Source organism: Jaculus jaculus, chromosome 10 (genome assembly GCF_020740685.1).
Source record: "Jaculus jaculus isolate mJacJac1 chromosome 10, mJacJac1.mat.Y.cur, whole genome shotgun sequence".
NCBI classification, from domain to species: domain Eukaryota; kingdom Metazoa; phylum Chordata; class Mammalia; order Rodentia; family Dipodidae; genus Jaculus; species Jaculus jaculus.
In genome coordinates this window covers 25,225,996-25,251,843 of record NC_059111.1, presented here as the reverse complement: position 1 = coordinate 25,251,843, position 25,848 = coordinate 25,225,996, and the positions used below count along the sequence as shown (strand labels likewise).

The window sequence follows — 25,848 nt, the reverse complement described above, 5'->3', positions numbered from 1 at the left end:
TAACTGCAGTAACCTGCAGAAATAAATGTGTAGGTTCAGCATGCATGTACTTTTTTAGTATGCATTGTAAACTTTGAATTGGTCGTTTTGAATATTAGCTAACATATTGTATCGGTATTTATTTGTACCTTGATTTAGAGTAAAACTCACATAATATACTATTAACACTTTTGTTTCTTAATTCTAAACACAATACAGTGGAGTTCAAGGGTATTTAAGAATGTGGCTGTCATCCCTCCTGGAACTGGAATGGCTCATCAAGTAAACTTAGAGTATTTGTCAAGAGTAGTTGTTGAAGAAAAGGACCTCCTTTTCCCAGACAGCGTAGTTGGCACAGACTCCCATATAACCATGGTGAATGGTTTGGGGATTCTTGGATGGGGTAAGTAAATGATGAAATAAACCATATTTGGCTTCTTTTTAGGAGGGAATGTTAAGACTGTCATAAGAAAACAAATTGCTAGTCAAGACCTCTTAGAGGTTCTGTTGTTTTTCTTGTTGTTGTTTCATCATAGCAGCAGCAGAGAAAACATGAGTTCATGGATTAGGTAGTAGAGGATTTATGAGAAACTTACACGCTGCTAGCCCAGCACCACCAGTTGTCTGAACCGTTTTTTTTTTTGTTTTTTTTTTTTTTTGAGGTAGGGTCTCGCTCTAGCACAGGCTGACCTCGAACTCATGGCAGTTCTCTGCCTCCCGGGTGCTGGAATTAAAGGTGTGTGCTGCTACATTTGGCAGCACCACCATTTGTGAAGTTATTGTACTGATAAGGGTGGTGAAGCCTGTGAATGTTACTCTCTTAAAAGACCATCAGCACCTTCTGCTGCCTATATAATTCCATAAGGTCATTTTAAAAAATATATTTATTTGAGAGAGAGATACATACATACATACATGGCTGGATGGATGGCTGTTCCAGAGACTACAGATGAACCACAAATGCATGTGCCACCTTATGTGAGTACTGGAGAATCGAACCTGGGTCCTTAGGCTTTGCAGGCAAGTGCCTTAACTGCTGAGCCATCTCTCTAGCCCAAGGTCATTTTTTAATAACAGTCTCTTTTTTGTTCATTTTTATTTATTTATTTGAGAGTGACAGAGAGAGAGAGAGAATGGGTGCGCCAGGGCCTCCAGCCACTGCAAACGAACTCCAGAAGCATGCACCCCCTTGTGCATCTGGCTAACGTGGATCCTGGGGAATAGAACCTCGAACCAGGGTCCTCAGGCTTCACAGGCAAGCGCTTAACCACTAAGCCATCTCTCCAGCCCCCAAGGTTATTTTTTTAAAGCCTTTTGTGTCCTGGTGCCTTTTTGGCCAGTCATCCACACCATCTTTGATATGATGCATTTATTTTGCTGAAATATGGCTGCTGTTAACTCCTTTTTCAAGATTAGAACATTATTTTCCAAAAGCCTTAATTCTTCTCATTAAGAGTACTAAACTTTTTTTTTAATTATTTTATTTGCAAGCAAAGCTAAATAGAGAGTCAGAGAGAGAGATTGGGCACACCAGGCCTCTAGCAACTTGCAGACAGACTCTCGAAGCATGCCCCACATTGTGTGTCTGACTTATTTGGGTACTGGGGAATCAAACTCGGGTTGTTAGGCTTTGCAGGCAAGCACCATAACTGCTGAGCTGTCTCTCTCTAGCTGTTAACTTTTTTTAAAATAAACAGAATATTTTAATTATTGATTTATTTTTTTCATTTTCATTAGCTTCATTAGACTAAGGTTGGCATAGATTGGGCTGTATTTATATCTGTCCTCAATCTTGGTGCAATGCATAACACAGATACTAAATGTTTATTAAATTTAATATAAGGGTAAAAATAACAGCTTTTTTTCAATCATGCGAATGAAGTCACTGTTTTAAAAAGATGTGGTTCAAGGTCCACAGTAACAGTGATATAGCAGCTCTTTGAAAAGTACTGAATGTTAAGGCTATGAAACTCCTAAAGATTTAAATGTTACAGAGCTAATTTGTCTTCATGATTTCTTTGCTAATCTCCCTATCCTTATTACTAGGAGTTGGAGGCATTGAAACAGAAGCTGTTATGCTTGGTCTACCAGTTTCTCTTACTTTACCAGAGGTGGTTGGGTGTGAGTTAACTGGTTCATCCAATCCTTTTGTTACATCCATAGATATTGTTCTTGGCATTACAAAGGTAAGTTAATGCCGTAGCAGCTATATGACTTACTTGGCATCATTTTTATATAGGTGGAGGGGTGGGCCCCACAAGAGGAGGGATTTTGGTTCATTCCCCTTAGCCTTAAATCTTACATTATTAGCTACATCATATGGTTGTTACCACAGTAAAAGCAACAAACATATTATTTGATTTGCACTACTAAGTGCAAAGGTTATCATTGTTCACTTGATAAATGCCAACACATGGTACTGGTATAGTTATTTTAATTCTGAGAAGAAAACCAATATACTTCAGTCCTAATCACTTACCAAAGGGTCATAGGGCCAAATGGTAAGTGATGGACCAAGTATTCTGACTCGGGCAGCCAAGTTCAAGGCCAGCCTAAGACTCCATAGTGAATTCCAGGTCAGCCTTGGTTAGAGCAAGACCCTACCTTGAAGAACCAAAATAATAATAATAAATTAAATTAAATTAAATTAAATCCAAATATAAGACGCTACCTTGGTTCAAGGTTTGCTCCTTTACATTTGTACAGGTTTGGAGTGATCCTGGAGACCTTTAAGTGTTAGCGCTTAACAGTATTCAGTATTGAGAGTTGTTTTACTCTGGTTACTCTTCCATGCCAGGCAGAAGCCATTTTACAGTCTAGAAATGATCAAAAATGAAGAGTTGTTTTAGCTACATGGTATTTACTAAGAATGATATTTGAAGAAATTCAGTTTGAAACCATATGCTAAATCCTGCTAAAATGGAATTTGCCTATAACTAATGGTGCTGTAATTATTTGGGCCAGGGCTGGAGAGATGGCTTAGCGGTTAAGTGCTTGCCTATGAAACCTAATGACCCTGGTTCGAGGCTCGATTCCCCAGGACCCACGTTAGCCAGATGCACATGAGGCACAAGCGTCTGGAGTTCGTTTGCAGTGGCTGGAGGCCCTGGCGTGCCCATTCTCTCTCACTCTGCCTCTTTCTCTGTCTGTCACCTTCAAATAAATAAATAAACATAAAACAAAAAGTTTAGAAAATTATTAATTATAATTTGAAGATTTTTTTGTTTTGTTTTTTGAGGTAGGATCTCATTCTAGCTCAGGGTGGCCTTGAACTCTCCAAGATCCTTCTACCTCTGCCTCGCAAGTGCTGGGATTAAAGGCATGTGTCATCAAGCCCAGCTCAATTTGAAGAATTTTTGTACTAGCTTATAACTATTCCATTTTGTAGTCTCATCAGTTTGTTTGGGGTTTTTTGTTGTTATTTTTCAAGGTAGGGTTTTGCTCTAACCCAGACTGATCTGCAATTCACTATGTGGGCCACTTCACTATGTAATCTCAGGGTGACCTTGAATTCAATGCAACCCTCCTACCTCTGCTTCCCAAGTGCTGGGATTAAAGGCGTGCGCCACCACGCCTGGCTTCATCAGTTTATTTATATTTTATGAACTATAACATGCCACCAGTGGTCAGAAGTCGTCGTTTTATGTGCTGCCATGAAAGAAAAATGGTTGCTAGGTGTATAAGTGTACCAAGGAGTCTTGGTGTACCTGGATTTCCGAGCATTAACGCAAGATTTGAAGCCTTGAGCTTTCAGTCCTTTTTTTCACCCTAACAGTGACATTGGGCCACTCTTCTGTTGACTATTACATAAAAATACCTATGAAATCAGAATGAGTTTGCTTCATGTAAACAATGAAAGATTATTAGCAGTGGTTGAAAATTAGATTTTATAGCCAGGTGTAGTGGTGCACGCCTTCAATCCCAGCAGTCGGGAGGCAGAGGTAGGAGGATTGTCATGAGTTCAAGGCCACCGTGAGACTACAGAGTGAATTCCAGGTCAGCCTGGGTACAGTGAGACCCTACCTCAAAAAACGAAAAATAAATAAATAAATAGATTTTATGGGCTGGAGAGATGGCTTAGCAGTTAAGGTGCTTGCCAGCAAAGCCAAAGGACCCAGGTTTAGTTCCCCTATGCTAATGTAAAGACAGATGCACAAGGTGGCACGTGACCCTGGCATGCCCATTCTTTCTCCATCTGCTTTTCTCTCTCCCAAACAAGCATAAAATAATTTAATTTTAAAATTAGATTTTATATTTTTTAAGGAAGTCCATGCTAACCTTATCATTGCTAATATTGTGTGTGTTTTACATATCCCTAAAAGCACCTCAGGCAAGTAGGAGTGGCTGGAAAGTTTGTTGAATTTTTTGGAAGTGGAGTTTCCCAATTATCTATCGTTGATCGAACTACAATAGCAAACATGTGTCCAGAATATGGTGCTATCCTCAGCTTTTTCCCTGTTGACAATGTGACATTAAGACATTTAGAACATACAGGTAAGAGAATAAATGAGATCATTAGAATAAGCCTGTTGTATTACTATGTATCTATGTTACAATCCTTTATAATAAATTACTGTGTCATACATATCATTTAATCATTAATTCATCTTCTTTTGTAACAGTGGCTCTCACATCTTATTAGATGTGTCTAAAGACTATTATATCCTCAGTAAACTAGACCCCCCCTGTGATCTACCAATAGCAGTTTAAAGGAATTATTCCAGCTACTGATCCTCACCTCACATTTGCCCTGTAAGGAAGAATTCCTCCCCCTACTCAGCAAGTTAGGCCTGAGAGTTTTGACAGGCAATCCATTCTCAAGTGGGCTATAGCAAATCCACAAGAGAAGAACTGGGAAACAAAAGTATCATAGAGCTGCAGGTTCCAAATCTGTTTGTAGTCTAAATAAATAGAATCACTATATAAGGTACCTTCAGGACCACAATGGCCAGACTTGGTGGTGTCTGCCTTTAATCCCAGCACTTGGGAGGCAGAGGTAGGAGGATCACTTAGTTTGAGGCCACCCTGAGCCTATATAGTGAATTCCAGGCTGGGCTAGAGCAAGACTCTACCTCAAAAAAGCAAAACACACACAATGTGGTGTTAACGTTTTATAAGGCTACTGTTCTTTTTAAGTATGGCTTTTTATTCTTTTGTGAAGAAATCCTTGCTAAGCTACATATCTCCTGTCAAAGATAATTTTGGAAGATACAGTCTCTTTTTCTGCTTGGTGCATATTATTTCAAATGCGTGAGTTAAACAGCAAAATGGATGATGGGTCATATAAATAAAAGCTTTTGAAAGAATGACCCCATAATATGCAAAACTTTTGATATCTGGATTTTTTTTTAATTTTTATTTATTTATTTATTTGAGAGCGACAGACACAGATAGAAAGACAGATAGAGGGAGAGAGAGAATGGGCGTGCCAGGGCTTCCAGCCTCTGTAAACGAACTCCAGATGCGTGCGCCCCCTTGTGCATCTGGCTAACGTGGGACCTGGGGAACCGAGCCTTGAACCGGGGTCCTTAGGCTTCACAGGCAAGCGCTTAACCGCTAAGCCATCTCTCCAGCCCAATATCTGGATTTTTATTGGTAGAACAAGATAGAAATGATTATAGGTGCGTCTTTATTTGCATATTAACCAGAGCTAAGGTATCCTAAAATTCAGTGGAATGAAAAATAGCAATAGGGCTAGAGAGATGGCTTAGAAGTTACGGCACTTGCCTGCAAAGCCAAAGGACCCAGGTTTAATTCTCCAATACCCATGCAGAGCCAGATGCACAAAGTGGTGCATGTATCTGAAGTTCATTTGCAGCAGCTGGAGCCCCATCTCTGTCTGCTTGAAAATAAAGATTTTTAAAAAACAGCAATAGAGGGTGGCTAGGCAGATTGCTCAGTGGTTAAAGGCACTTGCTTGCAAAACCTAGCAGCCCAGGTTCAATTTCCCCAGCACCCACAAAATGTGGTGCATGTATGTGATGTTCACTAGTAGTGGCAAGAGACCCTGGAGGGTCCCCCAGTCCCTACGCAAATTTTTAAAAAAGACAATAAGGCTGGTATGGCTGTGGTTGAACACTTAACCCCACGTGCACAATACCCCAAAGTAGCAACAACGGCTTACTGCTTCGGGCAGCCAGTAGTCGAGATGGGACGGAGCAGGAAGAGTGTCTCTGCGTCACATCTAAGACCTCAGCTACAGGACTTTCATGCTAGGGCCTGAAATTTGTAAGACTATTCACATGGCTGCCAGTAAATGCTGGCTGTTAGCTGTGGATTGAAGTAGGGCTGTCAGACAATATATTGGTTCAAGTATGCCCCTGTGGTTTCTTTATGTCATTTGGACTTTCTCAAGCAGTAGCTTCTCATAGATAAGCAGAGAGAAAGACAGGTGTAAGTAAATACACTGCAGCTTTACAACTGTACCTTTAGGATCTCAAACTTCCTAACCAGATTTAATTGGGTGGGTTTTTTTTTTTTTCCAGGTTTTGACAAGGGCAAACTTGAGTCAATGGAAAACTACCTTAAAGCTGTGAAATTGTTTCGAAATGATCAGAATTCTTCAAAACCTGAATACTCTGAGGTATATGCAAATAACCCACCTAGTAATTGTATGTTTGAATTATTGTGCCTGACCACTCGTATTTGAATCCTATCTCTAAGGACTCTGTAGCTGTATAACTCTGGATGGTTTATTTAGCTCCTGTGCCTCAGTTTTATTATATCTGTTGATAATATTTGCCTCAAAGTCTTCTTAGATTAAATACAAATTCAGGGCTGGAGGGATTGCTTAGTGGTTAAGGCATTTGCCTGCAAAGCCAAAGGGCCAAGGTTCAATTGCCCAGGACCCACATTTAGCCAGATACACAGGAGGTGCATGCATCTGGAGTTTGTTTGCAGTAGCTAGAGGCCCTGGCATGCCCATTCTCTGTCTCTCTTTCCCCCTTTCTCTGTCAAAAAATAAATAAAAATTAAAATAAATAAATACAAATGCATAGAACAGTTCCAGTCATATATATAGTCAATGCCTAATAAGTGGTAGATGTTAAATATTTAAGAAATGTCACATTTTGATTTTTTTGTTTTGTTTTTTGTAGTAGGTTCTCACTGTAGCCCAGTTAGACCTCAAACTCACTACTGACCTTCTTCCTCTACCTACTGAGTGCTGGATCAAAGGCATACACCACTACACCCAGCTGTTTTTTTTTTTTTTTTATTAATTAATCTATTTATTTGAGAGCGACAGACACAGAGAGAAAGACAGATAGAGGGAGAGAGAGAGAATGGGTGCGCCAGGGCTTCCAGCCTCTACAAATGAACTCCAGACGCGTGCGCCCCCTTGTGCATCTGGCTAACGTGGGACCTGGGGAACTGAGCCTCGAACTGGGGTCCTTAGGCTTCACAGGCAAGCGCTTAACCGCTAAGCCATCTCCCCAGCCCAACCCAGCTGTTTTTTGAAGCAGGGTCTCACTGTAGCCTAGGTTGACCTGGAACTTATTCTATGGCCCAGGCTGGCCTCAGACTCATAGTGATCCTCCTACCTCAGCTTCCCCAGTACTTGGATTTAGGGGGTGTACACCACCATGCCTGGCTCATTTTAATTTTTTTTAAATGACTTTCACATAGATTGCTGTGGTAATTTTGCAACATTTTATAAAAACTAGGGTTTTTTTTGTTTGTTTTTTCAAGGTAGGGTCTCTCTCTAGCCCAGGCTGACCTGGGATTCACTGTGTAGTTTCAGGGTGGCCTCAAACTTATAGCAATCCTCCTGCCTCTGCCTCCCAAGTGCTAGGATTAAAGGTCTGGCTAAAACTAGGTTTTTTTTGTTTTGTTTTGCTTTTTAACATGTTTCAAATAGAATATTAGGGCTTAGAGAGATGGCTTTAGTGGTAAGGCACTTGCCTGTGTAACATAAGGATTTAGTTTCAATTCTCCCCTACCTATGTAAGCCAGATGTACAAGGTGGTGCATGTATCAGGAGTGAGTTTGCACTGGCTGGAGGCCCTGATGTGCCCATTCCCTCCCTCCTTCTCTTCCTACCTCTATCTGCCTGCCTCCCTCCCCCACACACAACACACACACACACAATATTTTTTAAAAATAGAATATCGAAGCTGAGCATGGTAGCACACACCTTTAATCCCAGCACTCAAGAGACAGAGGTTGGAGGATTGCCGTGAGTTCGAGGCCACCCTGAGACTACATAGTGAATTCCAAGTCAGCCTGGACTAGAATGATACCCTGCCTTATAAAAACAAAAAAAAGAAGAAGAATATCGCCAGGCATGGTAGTGCATGCCTTTAATCCCAGCACTCAGGAGGCAGAGGTAGGAGGATCAGATTGCTGTGATTTTGAGGCCACCCTGAGACTACATAGTGAATTCCAGGTCAGTCTGAGCTAGAGTGAGACCCTACCTTGAGAAAAAAAATAAAATAAATAGAGTATCGGGCTGGAGAGATGGCTTAGTGGTTAAAGTATTTGCCTGCGAAGCCAAATGACCTAGGTTTGAGTCCCCAGGACCCATGTAAACCAGATGCCCAAGGGGCATGTGTATGTGTCTGGAGTTTGTTTGCAGTGGCTAGAGACCATGGCGTGCCCATTTTCTCTCTCTGCTTGCAAATAAATAAATAAAAATAAGAAAATAATAGAATATGAACTCTTTAAGTATTCTTTTGGGGCTGGAGAGATGGCTTAGTGGTTAAGCGCGTTTGACTGTGAAGCCTAAGGACCCCAGTTTGAGGCTCGATTCCCCGGGACCCACGTTAGCCAGATGCACTAGGGGGCGCATGTGTCTGGAGTTTGTTTGCAGTGGCTAGAAGCCCTGGTGTGCCCATTCCCTCTGTCTTCCTCTCTCTTGTCTCACTCTCAAATAAATATAGATAAAAACATTTTTTTAAAAAGTAGTCTTTTGTTTTTGTTTTTTTGGTTTTTCGAGGCAGGGTCTCACTCTAGCCCAAGATGACCTGGAATTTACTATGTAGTCTCAGGATGGCCTCAAACTTGTGGCAGTCCCACTTACCTCTGCCTCCTGAGTGCTGGGATTAAAAGTGTACACCTCTATGCCTGGCTTTTTTTTTTTTTTTTTTTTTTTTGGATCTCTGAGGTGGGGTCTCTCTCTAGTCTGAGGGTGGCCTCGAATTCACAGTGATCCTCCTACCTCTGCCTCCCAAGTGTTGGGATTAAAGGCGTGTGCCACCACGCCTGGCCATGCCTAGCGTCTTTATTAGTTTTGTTTGAGGTAAGTTCATACTCTATCACTCGTGCTGGCCTAGAATCCACTGTTTGCTTAGCTGTAATCCTCCTGCTTTTGTTTCCCAAGTACTGGAAAGACAGCTGTGAGCCACCACACCTGGCCTGTTTAGACCAGTATTGAAGGCCAAAATAAGACACTTAAAAGTTGAGTTTATAAATTTGAATTTATTTCAGGCAAGTCTTTTAACCTTTCTAAACATTTTCTGAGCTCTTGGACCTCTTGAATCTGGTTCTTTGTCCACATTTTTTAAAAAGATGAATGGAGCCGCCCATGGTGGCGCACGCCTTTAATCCCAGCACTCGGAAGGCAGAGGAAGGATTGCCATGAGTTCAAAGCCACCCTGAGTCTGCATAGTGAATTCCTGGTCAGCCTGGGCTACAGCGAGACCCTACCTCGAAAAGCCCCCAAAAAAAGTTGAATGGAAAGAATTTTTTTTAAAAAGTGGAAGATGACTGGTAGAGTAAAATTGAGTGATTTTGTTTATGTAAAAAAAAATCCCACTGTGTCCCATTCTCACTCTCGAATGAACAAATAAAAATAAAATATTTTTAAAAGGGCTTGAGAGATGGCTTAGTGGTCAAGGTGCTTGTCTGCAAAGCCAAAGGAACCTTGGTTCAGTTCCCCAGGACTTATGTAAGCCAGATAACCAAAGTGGCACATGCATCTGGAGTTTGCATTGGTTGGAAGCCCTGGTGTGCACTCTCTTTCTCTCGAATAAATAATAAAATACTTTTTAAAGTCCCAGCCAGGTGCTATGGTGCATGCTTCTAATCCCAGCACTCAGGAGGCAGAGGTAGGTGGATCATTGAGAGTTCAAGGCCAACTTGAGACTACATAGTGAATTCTAGATCCGCCTGGACTAGAGTAAGACCCTACCTCGAAAGACAAAAAAATGGGGGCGGGGGCTGGAGAGATGGCTTTAGGGGTTAAGGCACTTGCCGGCAATGTCTAAGGACCCAGGTTTAATTTCCCATAACCTATATAAGCCAGATGGCCATGGTAGCACATGCATCTGGAATTAGTTTCAAGTGACTGGAGTCCCTGGTGCCCATTCTCTGTCTCAAATAACTAAATTATAATAGTAGATAAAATTTTAAAAACAGTTGTGTTTATTTGCATGTGTGTATGCATCTCTCCAGCCCCTTACTGATTTTTTTTTCAAGGTAGGGTCTCACTCTAGACCAGGCTGACCTAGAATTCACTATGGAGTCTCAGGGTGGCCTCGAACTCATGGCAGTCCTCCTTCCTCTACCTCCCGAGTGCTGAGATTAAAGGCATGTGCCACCACGCCTGGCTCCTTACTGATTTTTAAAAAGAATGTAATATTTGAATTGGAATCTCTATTTAGAAACTCTAATTCCTTCTCTTCCTCTCTGTTTTCCTAGGTGATTCAGATTAATCTAAATTCAATAGTTGCATCTGTCAGTGGTCCAAAAAGACCTCAGGATAGAGTTGCTGTGGCAGATATGAAAAGTGACTTCCAGGCTTGCTTAAATGAAAAGGTAAATGACTATTACATGTATGTGAGTATGCGCATGTATGTGTGCATGCATGTGGGCCAGAGGTTGACATTGGATGCCTTGCTTAATCACTCTCTGACTTATTTGTTAGACCGGGTCTCAACCTAGAGCTCATAACTAGACCAGCTAGCCAGTAGCTCCAGTGGGCTGCTTGTCTCTGCCTCCTAAACACTGAGATTATAGGCACACACTGTCACATCGCTTGTACATGAGACCTGAGAAGTCCAAACTGTTCATCATGCTTGCACAGCGTGACTAGTAAATAGTCTGCGGTTAATTTTTCATACATTGTGGCCTATGCCAGCAGCCCCTCCCTTTTTTTGCTTCCTTGTCTGATGTACAAATCAGTCATTTGGTGTGCTTATTCTCAGTGCCACTGCGAGGATCAGAGTTTGGTTGTCTATTTAAGTTACTTAAAAGTTCAGAAAGTTTACATTGAATTTCTTAATCATGGCAGTCTTATTTCAAATGCTGATCAGCCAAGTGTGGCTCTGGCTTTTGGACCAGACAGATCACATACTGAATATTCACATCAGTACAGAAAGCTTTATTAGGCAGCATTGTTCTCAAGTTCTGTGACTTGCTACTAGGAAGAAATTACTAAACTGCTTGATTATTCTAGTAAAGACTAGTAACAAGTGCCTTTGGCCTTTGGGTTTTGTTTTGTTTTGTTTTGTTTTTTGTTCTTTACTGAGTCATGGCTTTAGTCTTGTTACTTTCTCTTTTCTGAGGATGAGAGATTAGCTGGGCATAGTGGCACACGCCTTTAATCACTGCACTCGGGAGGCAGAGGCAGGAGGATTGCCAAGAGTTTGAGGCAACCCTGAGACTACATCCAGGTCAGCCTGAGCTAGAGTGAGACCCTGCCTAAAAAAAAAATGAGGAATTGACGTGTTTTTTTCAAGCTTCAGCTTTGCTGTTTAACATTCTTAACTAAAAAAACTTTTTAAAATTTATTTATTTGCAAAGAGAAAGAAGGAGAGGGAGAATAGTCATTCCAGGGCTTACCAGCCACTGCAAACAAACTCTAGATGCACATGCTACCTTGTGCATCTGGGTTATGTGGGTCCTGGGAAATCGAACATGGGTCCTTTGGCTTTGCTGGCAAGCACCTTAACCACTAAGCCATCTCTCTAGCCCTGAAGTTCTTTTTACTTGGAGAATATTAAACTCATGTAGCAATAAAGTAGCTTCTACCCTTAGCCATTCTTGTTTGATTTCTTCTGCTCTCATACACATAGGATTATTTTGGAGCAAATCTTTAGAATAGGAAGAATTTGTAGTATTTGTCAGGAATTATTATACCCAGTAATCAAACAACAAAGCTGAGGTAGATGTGGATTCTCAATAGTGAGCTGTATTCATACATGAGATGTGCATTTTGCTTGTGAACACCACCAGATTCCTGTGGTCATCACTCAAGTCATACTTAGATGACTTACAACCAGTGAGTGTATGGGCCTTCTGTGTAATGTACCAGTAGTCCAAACATTGCATGTTTGCCTGTTAAATCAGATGTGAAGTGTCTACTGCTTTCTATTAGTCTCCCCAACACAAGGCCCTAATATTATTTCTGTGCAAACATGTATAGGTTGGATTTAAAGGCTTCCAGGTTGCAGCTGAAAAGCAAAATGATACCGTGGCTATTCATTATGAAGGAAGTGAGTATCAGCTGTCTCATGGATCTGTGGTCATTGCTGCTGTTATTAGTTGTACCAATAATTGCAACCCATCTGTCATGCTTGCTGCAGGTACGTTGTGGTTTGTGACCATATGGTTTCTCACAATTACTGTTTGTTTTTCTATTTTGTTCATGTTCCTCTTCCTTATATTATCAAGAGACTTTCTGAGATCTTAAAAAGTCTTAAGGAGCTTGAGTTTGCTTTATAAGAACTTTTTTTTTCCTGGGGGGAGGGGGAGTTCAAGGTAGGGTCTTGCTTCAGTCCAGGCTGACCTGAAATTCACTGTGTAATCCCAGGGTGACCTCGAATTACAGCGATCCTCCTACCTCTGCCTCCCAAGTGCTGGGATTAAAGGCATGCACCATGTTTTTATTTCACAGAGGATAACTTATTTATTAATTTGCAAGCAGAGAGAAGGGGGGGGTGCCAGGGCCTGTAGCTGCTGCAGACAAACTCCAGATGTATGTGCCACTTTGTGCATCTGGTTTTATTTAGGTATTAGGGAATTGAACCCGGGTCGTTAACCTTTGCAGGCAAGTGCCTTAACCACTGAGTCATATCTCCAACCATAGGATAACTTTTTTAAAAACTGTAACTCATATTTTTTAAGTATGAATTGTGTCTATTTATTCTGTAACTTTTGAAGTATGGCTAATTAGCAGATATTTCTTGACTTTTTTTTTTCCCTGCAAGAACTCTACCATTTTAGTATACTAAGTTCCACTTAAGAGTTTTAAAGAACTTGAAAGATTATTGACAAAAGGCTTTTTTGTTTTTCTTTTTCGAGGTAGGGTTTCACTCTAGTCCAGGCTGACCTGGAATTCACTATGTAGTCTCAGGATGTTCTTGAACTCACAGTGATCTTCCCACCTCTGTCTCCCAAGAGCTGGGATTAAAGACATGGGCCACCATGTCTGGTAACAAAAAGTTTAATTGTGCATTGGAGAGATGCTCAGTGGTTAAAGGCCTGTAATGCCTGATGACCCAGGTTTCATTCCCTATACTGATGTAAAGCCAGGCACACAAAATGACATGCATCTAGATTTCGTTTGCAAGAGCCCTGGTGTGCCCATTCTCATTCTCTTTTTCTGTCTCTCTGTCTTTCTCTCTCTCTCTAGTAAATTTTTTCCTTAAAAAGTGTAGATGAAATCATTTGTACACACAATGGCAAGTTTTTTTTTCATTTCTTTTAAGTTTTATTTATTTGGGAGAGTGAGAGAGAGAGAGAGTGGGCACACCAGGGCCTCTAGCCACTGCAAACGAACTCCAGAAGCATGCACTTCCTTGTGCATCTGGCTTAAATGGGACCTGGGTAATCGAATCAGGGTCCTTTGGTTTTGCAGGCAAACGCCTTAACTACTAAGCCATCCCTCCAGCCTCCCCCCCCCCATTTTTTTTTTTTTTTTTTTTTTTCGTTTTTTGAGGTAGGGTCTCACTTTAGTCCAGGCTGACCTGGAATTTACTATGTAGTTTCAGGGTAGCCTCAAACTCACTGTGATCCTCCTACTTCTGCCTCCCAAGTGCTGGGACTAAAGGAGTACACCACCACACCTGGAAAATTCTTTAGTCATATAGAACCATGTGTAGTAAATGTTATATTGCCCTTAATTTATTATGATGGAGTCATTTAAGATGGTTTAATTAATAATAGCTATTATATGTGAACATCATCTTTTTTTCTGTTTGTGTGCATGGTACCATAGTGTCAAACTATACCTTAATGATTTATTGCATAATGGCTACTGTATCTACTACAATTTTAAGTTAGTGTTGAGTGAAAATGGATAAAATGAAATTGGATTCAAATGTGCTAAACAAACTTGTTTGCTTTTTACTGTAATATGATGGACAGAGGAACACTGGCATAGTAAGTCATTGTTTGTTACTCGTGCAGGTCTTTTGGCAAAAAAGGCTGTTGAAGCTGGTCTACGTGTTAAACCTTATATAAGAACAAGTTTATCTCCAGGCAGTGGGATGGTTACACATTACCTCAGTTCTAGTGGAGTGTTACCTTATCTCAGCAAGCTTGGGTAAGTTACAGTTAGCCACACAGTTTTACTGACCTTGATGTTCAGCACCCTTATAGGACTGAGGTTACAGACCTACCTGGCCATGCCCAGCTATTTACATGCTGAGGAATCAAACTCCAGCAGTCTCATTCTGGGACCCTAACTGGTGACCTGAAGCCCCACGATATTAATGTTTTTAAAGTTATGTAATATTCATAGCTGGTTTTTAAAAATGTTTTTATTTATTTATTAGAGAGAAAGGGAGGGAGCAAATGGGTATGCCAGGGCCTATAGCCACTGCAAACAAACTCCAGATGCATGTGCTACCATGTGCATCTGGTTTATGTGGTACCTAGAGAATCAAATCTGGGTTCTTAGGCTTTGCTGGCAAGTGCCTCATCCACTCTCCAGCCGCATTCATAGCTAGTTTTATTTGAGGAATTTTTGTGTATGGTATGATAGGTACCTTTGATAGTAGGGAAGGTCCTTAATATCAGGGTTCTTCAAAGGTTTTCATTTAGTACACAGAGAATGCTGATAGTGTGTTGATGACTTATTCATGTGTGTGAGCATTCTTTTGAGTAATCCTGCAATGATGGGAATGAGCATTATGACTTGACATTTTCTTTACAAATGGGATGTACTATCCATTATTTCCTTTTTTGAAATGCAGATTTGAAATAGTTGGTTATGGATGTTCAACATGTGTGGGGAATACAGCACCCATATCAGAAGTGGTTTTAAATGCAGTAAAACAGGTAAGCCATGGAGCAATGCATCCAACTAGGTTTTCTTAACTGTATCATGTCAGTAAATTGTATAAAATATTTATTACTATACCTTTGGCTTCTGAACTTCTTCAAAGAGTAACTTTAAGATTCAAAGAATCACTTCTAGGTTTTTGAATATTTCCTTAGTAATATAGGAAGCTGTTGTAACTTATTTAATGGATTTATAATTTTGTAGCTAAAATGTTGTGCTTTTTTTTTTTTAGCTTGCTCTCAGAACTATACTGAAGACTCTTGTCTATAACTGGCCTCGTGTGTATAAGCTCTTGAGTCAAGTGTGTGTTGTTTGTGTTTTCTCCTCTTACAGGGTGATTTGGTAACCTGTGGAGTTTTATCTGGAAACAAAAATTTTGAAGGTCGTCTTTGTGATTGTGTCCGTGCCAACTATCTTGCATCTCCACCCTTAGTGGTGGCTTACGCCATAGCTGGCACAGTGAATATAGATTTCCAGACGGAGCCTTTAGGTGTGTTTTCCTTCCTATATGTATACTTGTGCACACTTCCTGCCACAGATGGTTAAATCTAGATTCTGCATATGAGAGAAAAAAATACATTAACTATTTTCTTAGACTCTTAAACTCTTCCCGCATGCAATTTTCTTCCCACCTCCCCCCCCCTCCACCCCCGTTGTTTTGTTTTAGAGGTAGGGTCTCACTCTGGCTCAGGCTGACCTGGAATTCACTATGTAGTCCCAGGCTTCTGTTAATAACTTCTGTGACTATAAAATGTACATGTAATGAGTCTTTCCAGCTGATTAATCCTTAAGCACTTTGTTATTGAGTCAGTTACTTGTTTTCTGTGATTTGTCTTTGAAAAAGTATGAACATTATGAGGGAATTTATACCACATGCATATATGGAATACCTTGTTAAAATCTATTTGTCAGGTACTGACCCTGCTGGCAAGAAAATTTACCTGCATGACATTTGGCCTACTCGAGAAGAAGTCCATCAGATAGAAGAAGAACATGTCATATTATCCATGTTTAAAGCACTGAAAGAGAAGATAGAGGTAAAGGTCTTGTTTTTATTTTTCTTTTTGAGAACGAGTGAATGGGTGTGCCAGGACCTTGAAGCCACTGAGCAAATTCCAGACGCATGCGCCCCCTTGTGGTGCATGTGCAGCATTGTGTGCTTGCGTCACTGTGCATCTGGCTGTGTGGGACCTGGAGATTAGAACATGGGCTCTTAGGCATTGTGGGCAAATGTCATCGCTCCAGTCCTGTTTTTATTTTTTAACTTTTATTTCTTTATTTATCCATTTTGAGTGTGAGAGAAGGGGCATACCAGGGCATCTAGCTACTGCAAACGAACTTAGATGCATGTGCCCCCATGTTCATCTGGCTTATGTGGCTACTGGGGAATCCAACCTGGGTCCTTCGGTTTCGCAGGCAGTCTTAACTGCTAGGCCATCCCTCCAGCCCAGATTTTTTTAACTTTTTTTATTGACAACTTCTGTACTTTTACAGACAATAAACCATGATAACTCCCTTCCTTCCCCTTTCAGAAATCCACACTCCATCATAGTCCCTCCCTCTCCCCATTAGTGTCTCTCTTTTTTGTTGTTGTTGTTTGTTTTTCTTTTTGTTTTTCAAGTTAGGGTCTCTTTCTAGCCCAGGCTGACCTAGAATTCACTCTGTATTCTCAGGCTGGCCTCAAACTCAAGGTGATCTTCCTACCTCTGTCTCCTGAGTACTGGAATTAAAGATGTGTGTTGCCACGCCCAGCTTGTTTTGTTTTTAACAGGATTTCACACTACCTTAACCTGATCCTGAACTCACTATGAAGCCCAGGCTAGCTCTGAACTCATGCCTATCCTCCTGTCTCAACTTGCTGAGTGCTGGAATTACAGAGATGAGCCCCACACTAGCATGTTTGTTTCTTAAGAAGTAGTTTGATGAAATTGATTTATCTTGATTTCTGAATAGAATTTAAATATTATTATTTTGAATACACTCCTTTTTGGATGAGTTTTTATTTATTTATTTGGTTTTTCTAGGTAGGGTCTCACTTATGGCAATCCTCCTACCTTTGCCTCCCGAGTACTGGGATTAAAGGCATACACCACCACGCCCAGCTGCATGGATGAGTTTTTAAAACACTTTTTCTATATACATGTACAAAGTAATAGTCTTTCTATATGTGTGCATCATTGTACTTTGTTCATATCACCCCCATATCACTTTTCCTTGTTTTCCTCACCCCTCATGCTGTTCCCCATTCCCCTCCCTAAGTAGCACAATTTCTACTTTAATGTTATGCTTTGTGTTTGTGTGTGCTATATAATATATTTATATTCCACATGTGAGAGAAAATATACAATGTTTGTATTTCTTTATTTTTATTTTTATTTTTTTCGAGGTATGGTCTCACTCCAGCCCAGGCTGACCTGGAATTCACACTGGTGTCAGGGTGGCTTCAAACTCAGAGCAACCTCTTACTTCTGCCTTCTGAGTCCTGGGATTAAAGGCATGCGTCAGCACGCCCAGCAAATATTTGTATTTCTGATTGGCTTATTTCACTTACACTTACATCTAGATTCTACATGTGAGAAAGACCATGTGATATTTGTCCTTTTACTTACATTATCTTCTCTTATTTCCCCCTCTCTAGACCCCTTCCTCTACTGATTTTCAAGGTCGGGTCTCTCGGTTAGCCCAGGCTGACCTGGAATTCACTATGTAGTCTTAGGGTGGCCTTGAACTCATGGTGATCTCCTACCTCTGCCAACTGAGCGCTGGGATTAAAGGCGTGTGCTACCACATCCAGCTTGTTTGTTGTTTTTGTTTTTTTTTTTTGTTTTGTTTTGTATTTTTTTTAATTTTTTTTGTTCATTTTTTATTTATTTATTTGAAAGTGACAGAGAGAGAGAGACAGAGACAAAGACAAAGACAGATAGGGAATGGGCGTGCCAGGGCTTCCAGCCACTATAAACGAACTCCAGACGCGTGCACCCCCTCGTGCATCTGGCTAACGTGTATTTATATACATTTTATATTTATAGCTTAGTGGTTAAGCACTTGCCTGTGAAGCCTAAGGACCCCGGTTCGAGGCTCAACTCCCCAGGACCCACGTTAGCCAGATGCATAAGGGGGCGCACGAATCTGGAGTTTGTCTGCAGTGGCTGGAGGCCCTGGCGCACCCATTCTCTCTCTCTCTCTCTCTCTCTCTCTACCTGCCTCTTTCTCTGTCTGCCACTCTCAAATAAATAAATAAAAATAATAAACAAAAAAATTTTTAAAAAAAGAGCAATCAGGCTGGGCATGGCACCTGGGAGGCTGAGGCAGGACTGTCGTGAACTCTAGGTCAGCCTGTGTTCTAGCATCAGACATTGTTTTAAACCTTCTCCTACAGCCTCAGAGGAAGGGGCAGTTAGTTGCAGGCTGGCTAGACAGACCTCTCACGTGGTATCAGTTCATGTCTTTTAGAGAATGGGGAGTACTTGAAATAAACATCAAACCTGAGGAGTAATTTTTATTCATATTTATTTATCTGTTCCCCCCCTCCCCGATCCAGGGTCTTAGTATGTAGCCCAAACCAGCCTCAAAATCAAATCCTCCTGTTTCGTCCTCCAAGGTCTTGGGATTTTAGATGTCACCCACAACATCTATATTGAAGAGTAATTTTGAATGCTGTCTTGTGAAGAAATGAGCTTGCTCGAGAGGTTTACCACATGAAGGGAAAAAACTGCTGTGATGTTTCAGATCAGAGAGGACCTTGGTTGCTTCCGCTTTGGAATACTTGCCAGTTTTATTTATTCTTTTTTGGGGGGGGGGATTTTTTTTTATTTTTATTTTTTATTAGCATTTTCCATATTATAAAAAAATCCCATGTTAATTCCCTCCCTCCCCCCACACATACTTTCCCCATTGAAATTCCATTCTCTATCATATTACCTTTCCATCACAGTCATTGTCAGCTTGATTTTTAATAAGAGAGAGCATGTGTGAGACTCAGAGAATTGGTGCTTCAGGGCCTGCCACTGCAGTCAAACTCCAGACATGTACACCATCTTGTGTGCGTGCATCACCTCATGCATCTGGTTTACATGGGATCTAAATAGTTGAACATGGGTCCTTAGGCTTCACAGCTAACTGTCTTAACTGCTAAGCCATCTCTCTAGCCCAATTTTATTCTTTTTTTATGGTTGAATAAACTGTACATGTACTGCATTTTCTTTACCTGTTGATGGACATCTGAGCTGGTTGTATATCTCAGCTGTTGTGAATAGAATGTCAGTGAACTTGGACATACAAGTGTATCTCTGCTTACCAATTCTCTAGCCATTTGCTTTGTGTCTATAGTAGTAAGCAAGATCTTTCTTAAACATTTGACATGTTTTATGTCTATATAAGCAGATACACGTGTACAAACTTTATATTTAAAGTATGTGCCAGTTGCTCTTGAAAGTGTTGATTATATATCATTGAACAAAGTACAGTTGTCGTTGGGAAGGTAGACAGTGAAATGTAAAGTAATAATTATTATTCTTTTTCTTTTTTGGGTTTTCGAGGTAGGGTCTCACTCTGGTCCAGGCTGACCTGGAATTAACTCTGTCCTCTTAGGGTGGCCTTGAACTCATGGCAATCCTCCTGCCTTTGCCTCCTGAGTGCTGGGATTAAAGGCGTGCACCACCACACCCGGCTTATGTAATATTAGGAGCTGGCTGTGATGGCCCTATCCTGTAATTGCAACATTCAGAAAGTTGAGGCTGCAGGATCACCCTTAATTTTAAGACTAGCCTGAGTTATATGTAGTATAAGACCCTGTTCAAAAGGAAAATAATTGTACAGAAATTGCAACTTATCTTAGAAAGTAATAAAATTATAAGTAAAAGAACTGAGGTAAGAAGCAAGTTTTGTGGAGCAGACTGCAGATATTTTGGGGGAGGGGAGATGAAGGTCTCATGGTAAAGCAGGCTCGCTTTAAACTCACCCTCCCCCATCTCAGCTTCCTGAGGGCTAGGATGTATCACCATGCCCTGCTCAAATTTTTTAATATCTTGTTTGTTTATTTATTTGAGAGAGAGGCAGAGAGAGAAAGAGAGAATGGGCATGCCAGGGCCTCCAGCCACTGCAAACAAACTCCAGATGCATGTGCCCCCTTGTGCATCTGGCTCACATGGGTCCTGGGGAATCGAACCACGGTCTATAGGCTTCGCAGGCAAGTGCCTTAACAGCTAAGCCATTTCCCAGCCCCAAATTGTAGGGATTTTTTGTTTGTTTGTTTTGTTTATTATTTATTTACTTAAAGAGTGACAGCAGAGAGAGAAAGAGGCAGAGAGAGAGAGAGAATGGGCACACCAGGGCCTCCAACCACTGCATGTGAACACATGCACCCCCTTGCGCATCTGGCTAACTTGGGTCCTGGGGAATCAAGCCTCGAACCAGGGTCCTTAGGCTTCACAGGCAAGCGCTTAACCCCTAAGCCATCTATTCAGCCCCCAAATTGTAGTTTTGTGGGTTTTTTTTTTAATTTTAATTTAATTTTATTTTTTGAGAGCGACAGACACAGAGAGAAAGACAGGTAGAGGGAGAGAGAGAGAATGGGCGCGCCAGGGCTTCCAGCCTCTGCAAACGAGCTCCAGACACGTGCGCCCCCCTGTGCATCTGGCTAACGTGGGACCTGGGGAACCGAGCCTTGAACCAGGGTCCTTAGGCTTCACAGGCAAGCACTTAACCGCTAAGCCATCTCTCCAGCCTGCCAAATTGTAGTTTTAAAGCTGGTTGGAAAAGTGATATGAGCGACGTTTTCCAGGAAACCACTAAGTGGGTTATGCGTCCAACAGAGAGCAGAGCTTCCAGAGAGAGGAGGAGCAACCTGTGAAGACCTCAAGGAGCGAACTATGATGAGTGTACTATGACCAGAGTACAGTGAATGAGGCTGGTGTGAGAAACGTCAGAGGGGCTGGAGAGATGGGTTAGCAGTTAGATGCTTGTTTGCAATGCCTTCTAGCCCAAGTTTCGATTCCCCTGTACCCACATAAAATCCAATAGGTGAACTGACACATATGCTTGGAATTCATTTGCAGTGGCAAACGGCCCTAGGATGCCCATCCCCCCCTTCCTCATTGAAAATAAATTACAGGGTCTGGAGAGATGGCTTAGTGGTTCAGGTGCTTGCCTGCAAAGCCTGCCAACCCAGGTTCAGTTCCCCAATACCCATATAAAGCCAGATGCATAAAGTGGTACATGCATCCAAAGTTTGATTGCAGTGACAGGAGGCCCTGACGCAGCAGTTTTCTCTCTATCCTTCTCTCTGCTTGCAACTAAATAAATAAAAATGTATTATTAAAAACATGAATGGAAAAAAAAAAGCGAATGGAGCCTGGTGTCGTGGTGCACGCCTTTAATCCTTTAATACTTGGGGGGCAGAAGTAGGTGGACTGCCGTGAGTTCAAGGCCACCCTGAGATTATAGGTCAGCCTGGGCTAGATCGAGACCCAACCTTGGAAAAAAAAAAAAAAAAGTGAATGGGGCTAGAGAGATGGCTTAGTGGTTAAAGCACGTGCCAGCAAAGCCAAAGGACACAGGTTTGATTACTTCAATACTCACATAAAACTTACTTGCTCACACGCGCTCTCCCTCTCTTTCTCATATAAATAAATAAAGTTTTAGGGCTAGAGAGATGGCTCAATAGTAAAGACAGTTGCTTGCAAAGCCTGACAGCCAGGGTTCAGTTCCCCAGTACCCACATAAAGCCAGTTGCACAAAGTGATTTTCTGTCTGTCTCTCTCTGAAATAAATAAATTCAACAAAAAAAAAAGAAAGGAAAAAGAAAAGAAATTATGAGCCGGGCGCCTTTAATCATAGCACTTGACAGGCAGAGGTAGGAGGATCCCCGAGAGTTCAAGGCCACCCTGAGACTACATAGTAAATTCCAGGTCAGCCTGGGCTAGGGTGAGACCTTACCTCAGAAAACCAAAAAGAAAAAAATTATGTCAAAGGAAACAGACATATAGATCACCTAAGGAATTTAGATTACTAGAAGAGTAGTTCTTAACCCTAGGTTAGGTGATAAGGCACCATGGGAAGGGTTTCTTGTTATTGCTGCTATTGTTTTTGTTTTTTTTTTTAATTTTTTATTTATTTATTTGAGAGCGACAGACACAGAGAAAGACAGGTAGAGGGAGAGAGAGAGAATGGGCGCGCCAGGGCTTCCAGCCTCTGCAAACGAACTCCAGACGCGTGCGCCCCCTTGTGCATCTGGCTAACGTGGGACCTGGGGAACCGAGCCTCGAACTGGGGTCCTTAGGCTTCACAGGCAAGCGCTTAACCGCTAAGCCATCTCTCCAGCCCGGTGCTATTGTTTTTAATATTTACTTATTTATTTATTTAAGAGAGAGAGAGTGGTGACTATTGCCTTTGTATGTCCATGGCTGGTTGTAATTCATTTCAGGCGCCAATGAATGTGACCCATAGGGACTACAGTGGAAACCTTCTTTGTCTTGGCCTTTCTGGAGTCTTTCCAGCCTTACCACCATCCATTTCACACTCAGCTGAAGCTCACACAAGGCGGAGGAAAGGCTTTGTCAACACATACGTTGCACCGTAATTCAAACTGCCCACAAGGTTTTGAACAGTGCTAACATTTAGTTCAGGGTTCTAGAGAGATGGCTCAGCTGTTAAAGTGCTTGCCTGTGAAGCCTAAGGACCCAGGTTTGGTTCTTCAGAACCCACATAAGCCAGATGCACATAGTGGTGCATGCATCTGGATTTATTTGCATTGGCTAAAAGACCTGGCATACCCATTCTCTCCCTCTCTCCCTCATATATATATGTAAATTTACTGCAAAGGATCATTCTGACTGTATTTAAACTATTTTGAACGGAGATAGTAAAGTGAGCAAAGGAGAGTCAGGGAGACCACTGAGCCATCTCACCAGCCTGTAAAAAATATTTTTACTGATTTGTTTGAGAGAGACCTGAGACTGTGAGTATGGGTATACCAGGGCCTCTTGCTGCTACAAATAAACTCCAGATACATGTGCTACTTTGTGCATCTGGCATATTTATTTATTTACTTGTGGAGGGGGTTTCTTTTTTTCTTTAGGATAAGAGGTGAGATCTATTAAGTCTGTTCTGTTTATATCGAAATAACCCTTAAAAGTATTCCTGAGGGGCTGGAGATATAGCTCAGCTGTTAAAGGCACTTACTTGCAAAGCTAGATGTCCTGGGTTTGGCTCCCTAATACCCATGTAAAGCCAGATGAACAAAGTTGTACATGCATCTGGAGTTACTTTGCGGTTCCAGAAGGCCCTTGCTTGCCCATGGCCTGCCTCTCTCTCTCTCTCATTGAATAAATAAAATGTAGAGCCAGGCATGGTGGCACATGCCTTTAATCCCAGCACTTGGGAGGCAGAGGTAGGAGGGTTGCCATGAGTTTGAGGGCACTCTGAGACTGTGTAGTGAATTCCAGATCGGCCTAGGCTAGAGTGAGACTCTACCTCAAAAACAAGAGTAATAAAAGTGTTCCTCAGTACTTGATGGACTGGAAATTGATAAGTCTCTGTTTTTCCCAAAACTGTTAGGGATTTATTGAATGCCCTTAGTTTTCTAAGTTGCTAAGTTTTTTTTTCCTTATCTATTATCTTATATATTTATTTTGATGTTTATTATTATTTATTATTGACAACATATTTCGTATGGATACTACCTTGGATATTTTTATAAGCCTCTGTCTGATTACCAAAACCATATTCACAGGTAGGAAATAAACGGTGGAATTCCTTAGAAGCACCAGACTCAGTTTTGTTTCCATGGGACTTAAAGTCTACTTATATCAGATGTCCTTCATTTTTTGATAAACTTGTAAGTACTAGTACAGTTTGTTGTTTTAAATACTGTTATAGATTTAAAGGCCTTGGAGAAATTTAGTTTTAATTTTTTTTTACATTTTAGACCAAAGAGCCAACTGTACTCCCGCCTATTGAAAATGCTCATGTCTTACTATATTTGGGAGACTCTGTCACGACAGATCACATATCACCTGCTGGAAGTATTGCCAGGAGTAGTGCTGCCGCTAAGTATTTGACAAACAGAGGGTATGTATGTGTGCATGCATGTGTGATTTGAGGATATTCTTTTTTTTTTTTTTTTTGGTTTTTCGAGGTAGGGTCTCACTCTGGCTCAGGCTGACCTGGAATTCACTATGTAGTCTCAGGGTGGCCTCGAACTCTCAGCGATCCTCCTACCTCTGCCTCCCGAGTGCTGGGATTAAAGGCGTGCGCCACCATGCCCGGCTGAGGATATTCTTATTTTACCGCTTTTTCATTGCCATTAGACTTTTTTACTGGTCATATTCCTGTATCCAGTAAGTAACTGATTTTTCAGTATCATCTGATTGTGAGTGTATTTATAATCAACTGTGAAGAATCTATTGATTCTCTTTGTTTATTAACTTTAGAAATTGGTTGCCGGGCGTGGTGGCGCACGCCTTTAATCCCAGTACTCGGGAGGCAGAGGTAGGAGGATTGCCATGAGTTCAAGGCCACCCTGAGATGACAGAGTTAATTCCAGGTCAGCTTGGACCAGAGTGAGACCCTACCTCGGGGGAAAAAAAAAAAAATAATAATAGAAATTGGTATTACTTTTTTTTATTTTTTATTTATTTGAGAGAGAGATCAAGAGAGAGAATAAACATGCCAGGACCTCTAGCCACTGCAAACAAACTCCAGACGCATGCGTCACCATGTACATCTAGCTTACATGGGTTTTGGAGAATCGAACCTGGGTTTGTAGGCAAGCACCTTAATCACTAAGCCATCTCTCCAGCCCTGTTTTACTAATTTTAAATTAGGCCCTTATTCAAACAAATAGCCTATACCACGTGGTCTATAAACAATTGATTAGAAGCATGACTTTCCTGGGGAAATAGCACAGTGGATAAAGTACTTGCCATACAAGCATGATGACCTAACTTTCATCACCAGTACCCATATGACACCCTAGCACCAAAAAGCAGGGATAGGAGGGTCCGTAAGTGTCAGTGGCCAGTCAGTCTAGTCTAATTGCTGAGTTCAGATCAATGAGTGACTGTCTCAGTATTCTGGCCTCCACACACAGGTGCACCACACATACGCATGTGCACCCACACACATAATCATATTAACGTTTTTAAAACATATTAACATTTTAAGAGGCTGGAGAGATAGCTCAGTGGGTGAAGGTTCTTGTTGCACAAGCATGAGGACGTGAGTTTATACCTCTTATTACCATAAAATGCCAGGTATGACAGCATGAAACAGAAACAGGTGGATCTCAGGATCTCCAGAGCTTCGTGGCTTATTATTAGATGGGCCTAATTGGTAAGCTTAGGCTCATCAAGAGAGCATGTCTTTTTTGTGTGTTTTGTTTTCCAAGGTTGAGTTTTGCTCTAGCAAGATTTCACTGTAGCCCAGACTGACCTGGAATTCATTATGTAGTCTTAGGGTGGCCTTGAACTCATGGCAATCCTTCCTCTGCCTCCCAAGTGCTGGGATTAAAGGTGTGCACCACGACACCCGGCCAAATATTTTTATTTTATTTATTTATTTGACAGAAATAGACACAGAGGGAGGGAGAGGGAGGGAGGGAGAGAATGGGCATACGAGGGCCTTCAGACACCTTGTGCATCTGT

At 41.4% G+C, this 25,848-nt stretch overlaps 1 protein-coding gene across 2 annotated transcripts in view; it reads left to right on the top strand.

Annotated features, from left to right (window-relative positions):
* Positions 1-25,848, top strand: part of Ireb2 (iron responsive element binding protein 2) — a 68,292-nt gene that overhangs the window by 35,749 nt on the left and 6,695 nt on the right. For both annotated transcript variants that reach the window (XM_045160334.1, XM_045160335.1), the window contains exons 7-18: positions 199-382; positions 2,026-2,165; positions 4,302-4,473; positions 6,465-6,562; positions 10,618-10,734; positions 12,344-12,503; positions 14,329-14,464; positions 15,117-15,201; positions 15,539-15,695; positions 16,118-16,242; positions 23,937-24,041; positions 24,132-24,274. In XM_045160334.1, coding sequence (XP_045016269.1) covers positions 199-382; positions 2,026-2,165; positions 4,302-4,473; positions 6,465-6,562; positions 10,618-10,734; positions 12,344-12,503; positions 14,329-14,464; positions 15,117-15,201; positions 15,539-15,695; positions 16,118-16,242; positions 23,937-24,041; positions 24,132-24,274 — 1,622 coding nt within the window. The remainder of the gene's footprint in view (positions 1-198; positions 383-2,025; positions 2,166-4,301; positions 4,474-6,464; positions 6,563-10,617; positions 10,735-12,343; positions 12,504-14,328; positions 14,465-15,116; positions 15,202-15,538; positions 15,696-16,117; positions 16,243-23,936; positions 24,042-24,131; positions 24,275-25,848) is intronic.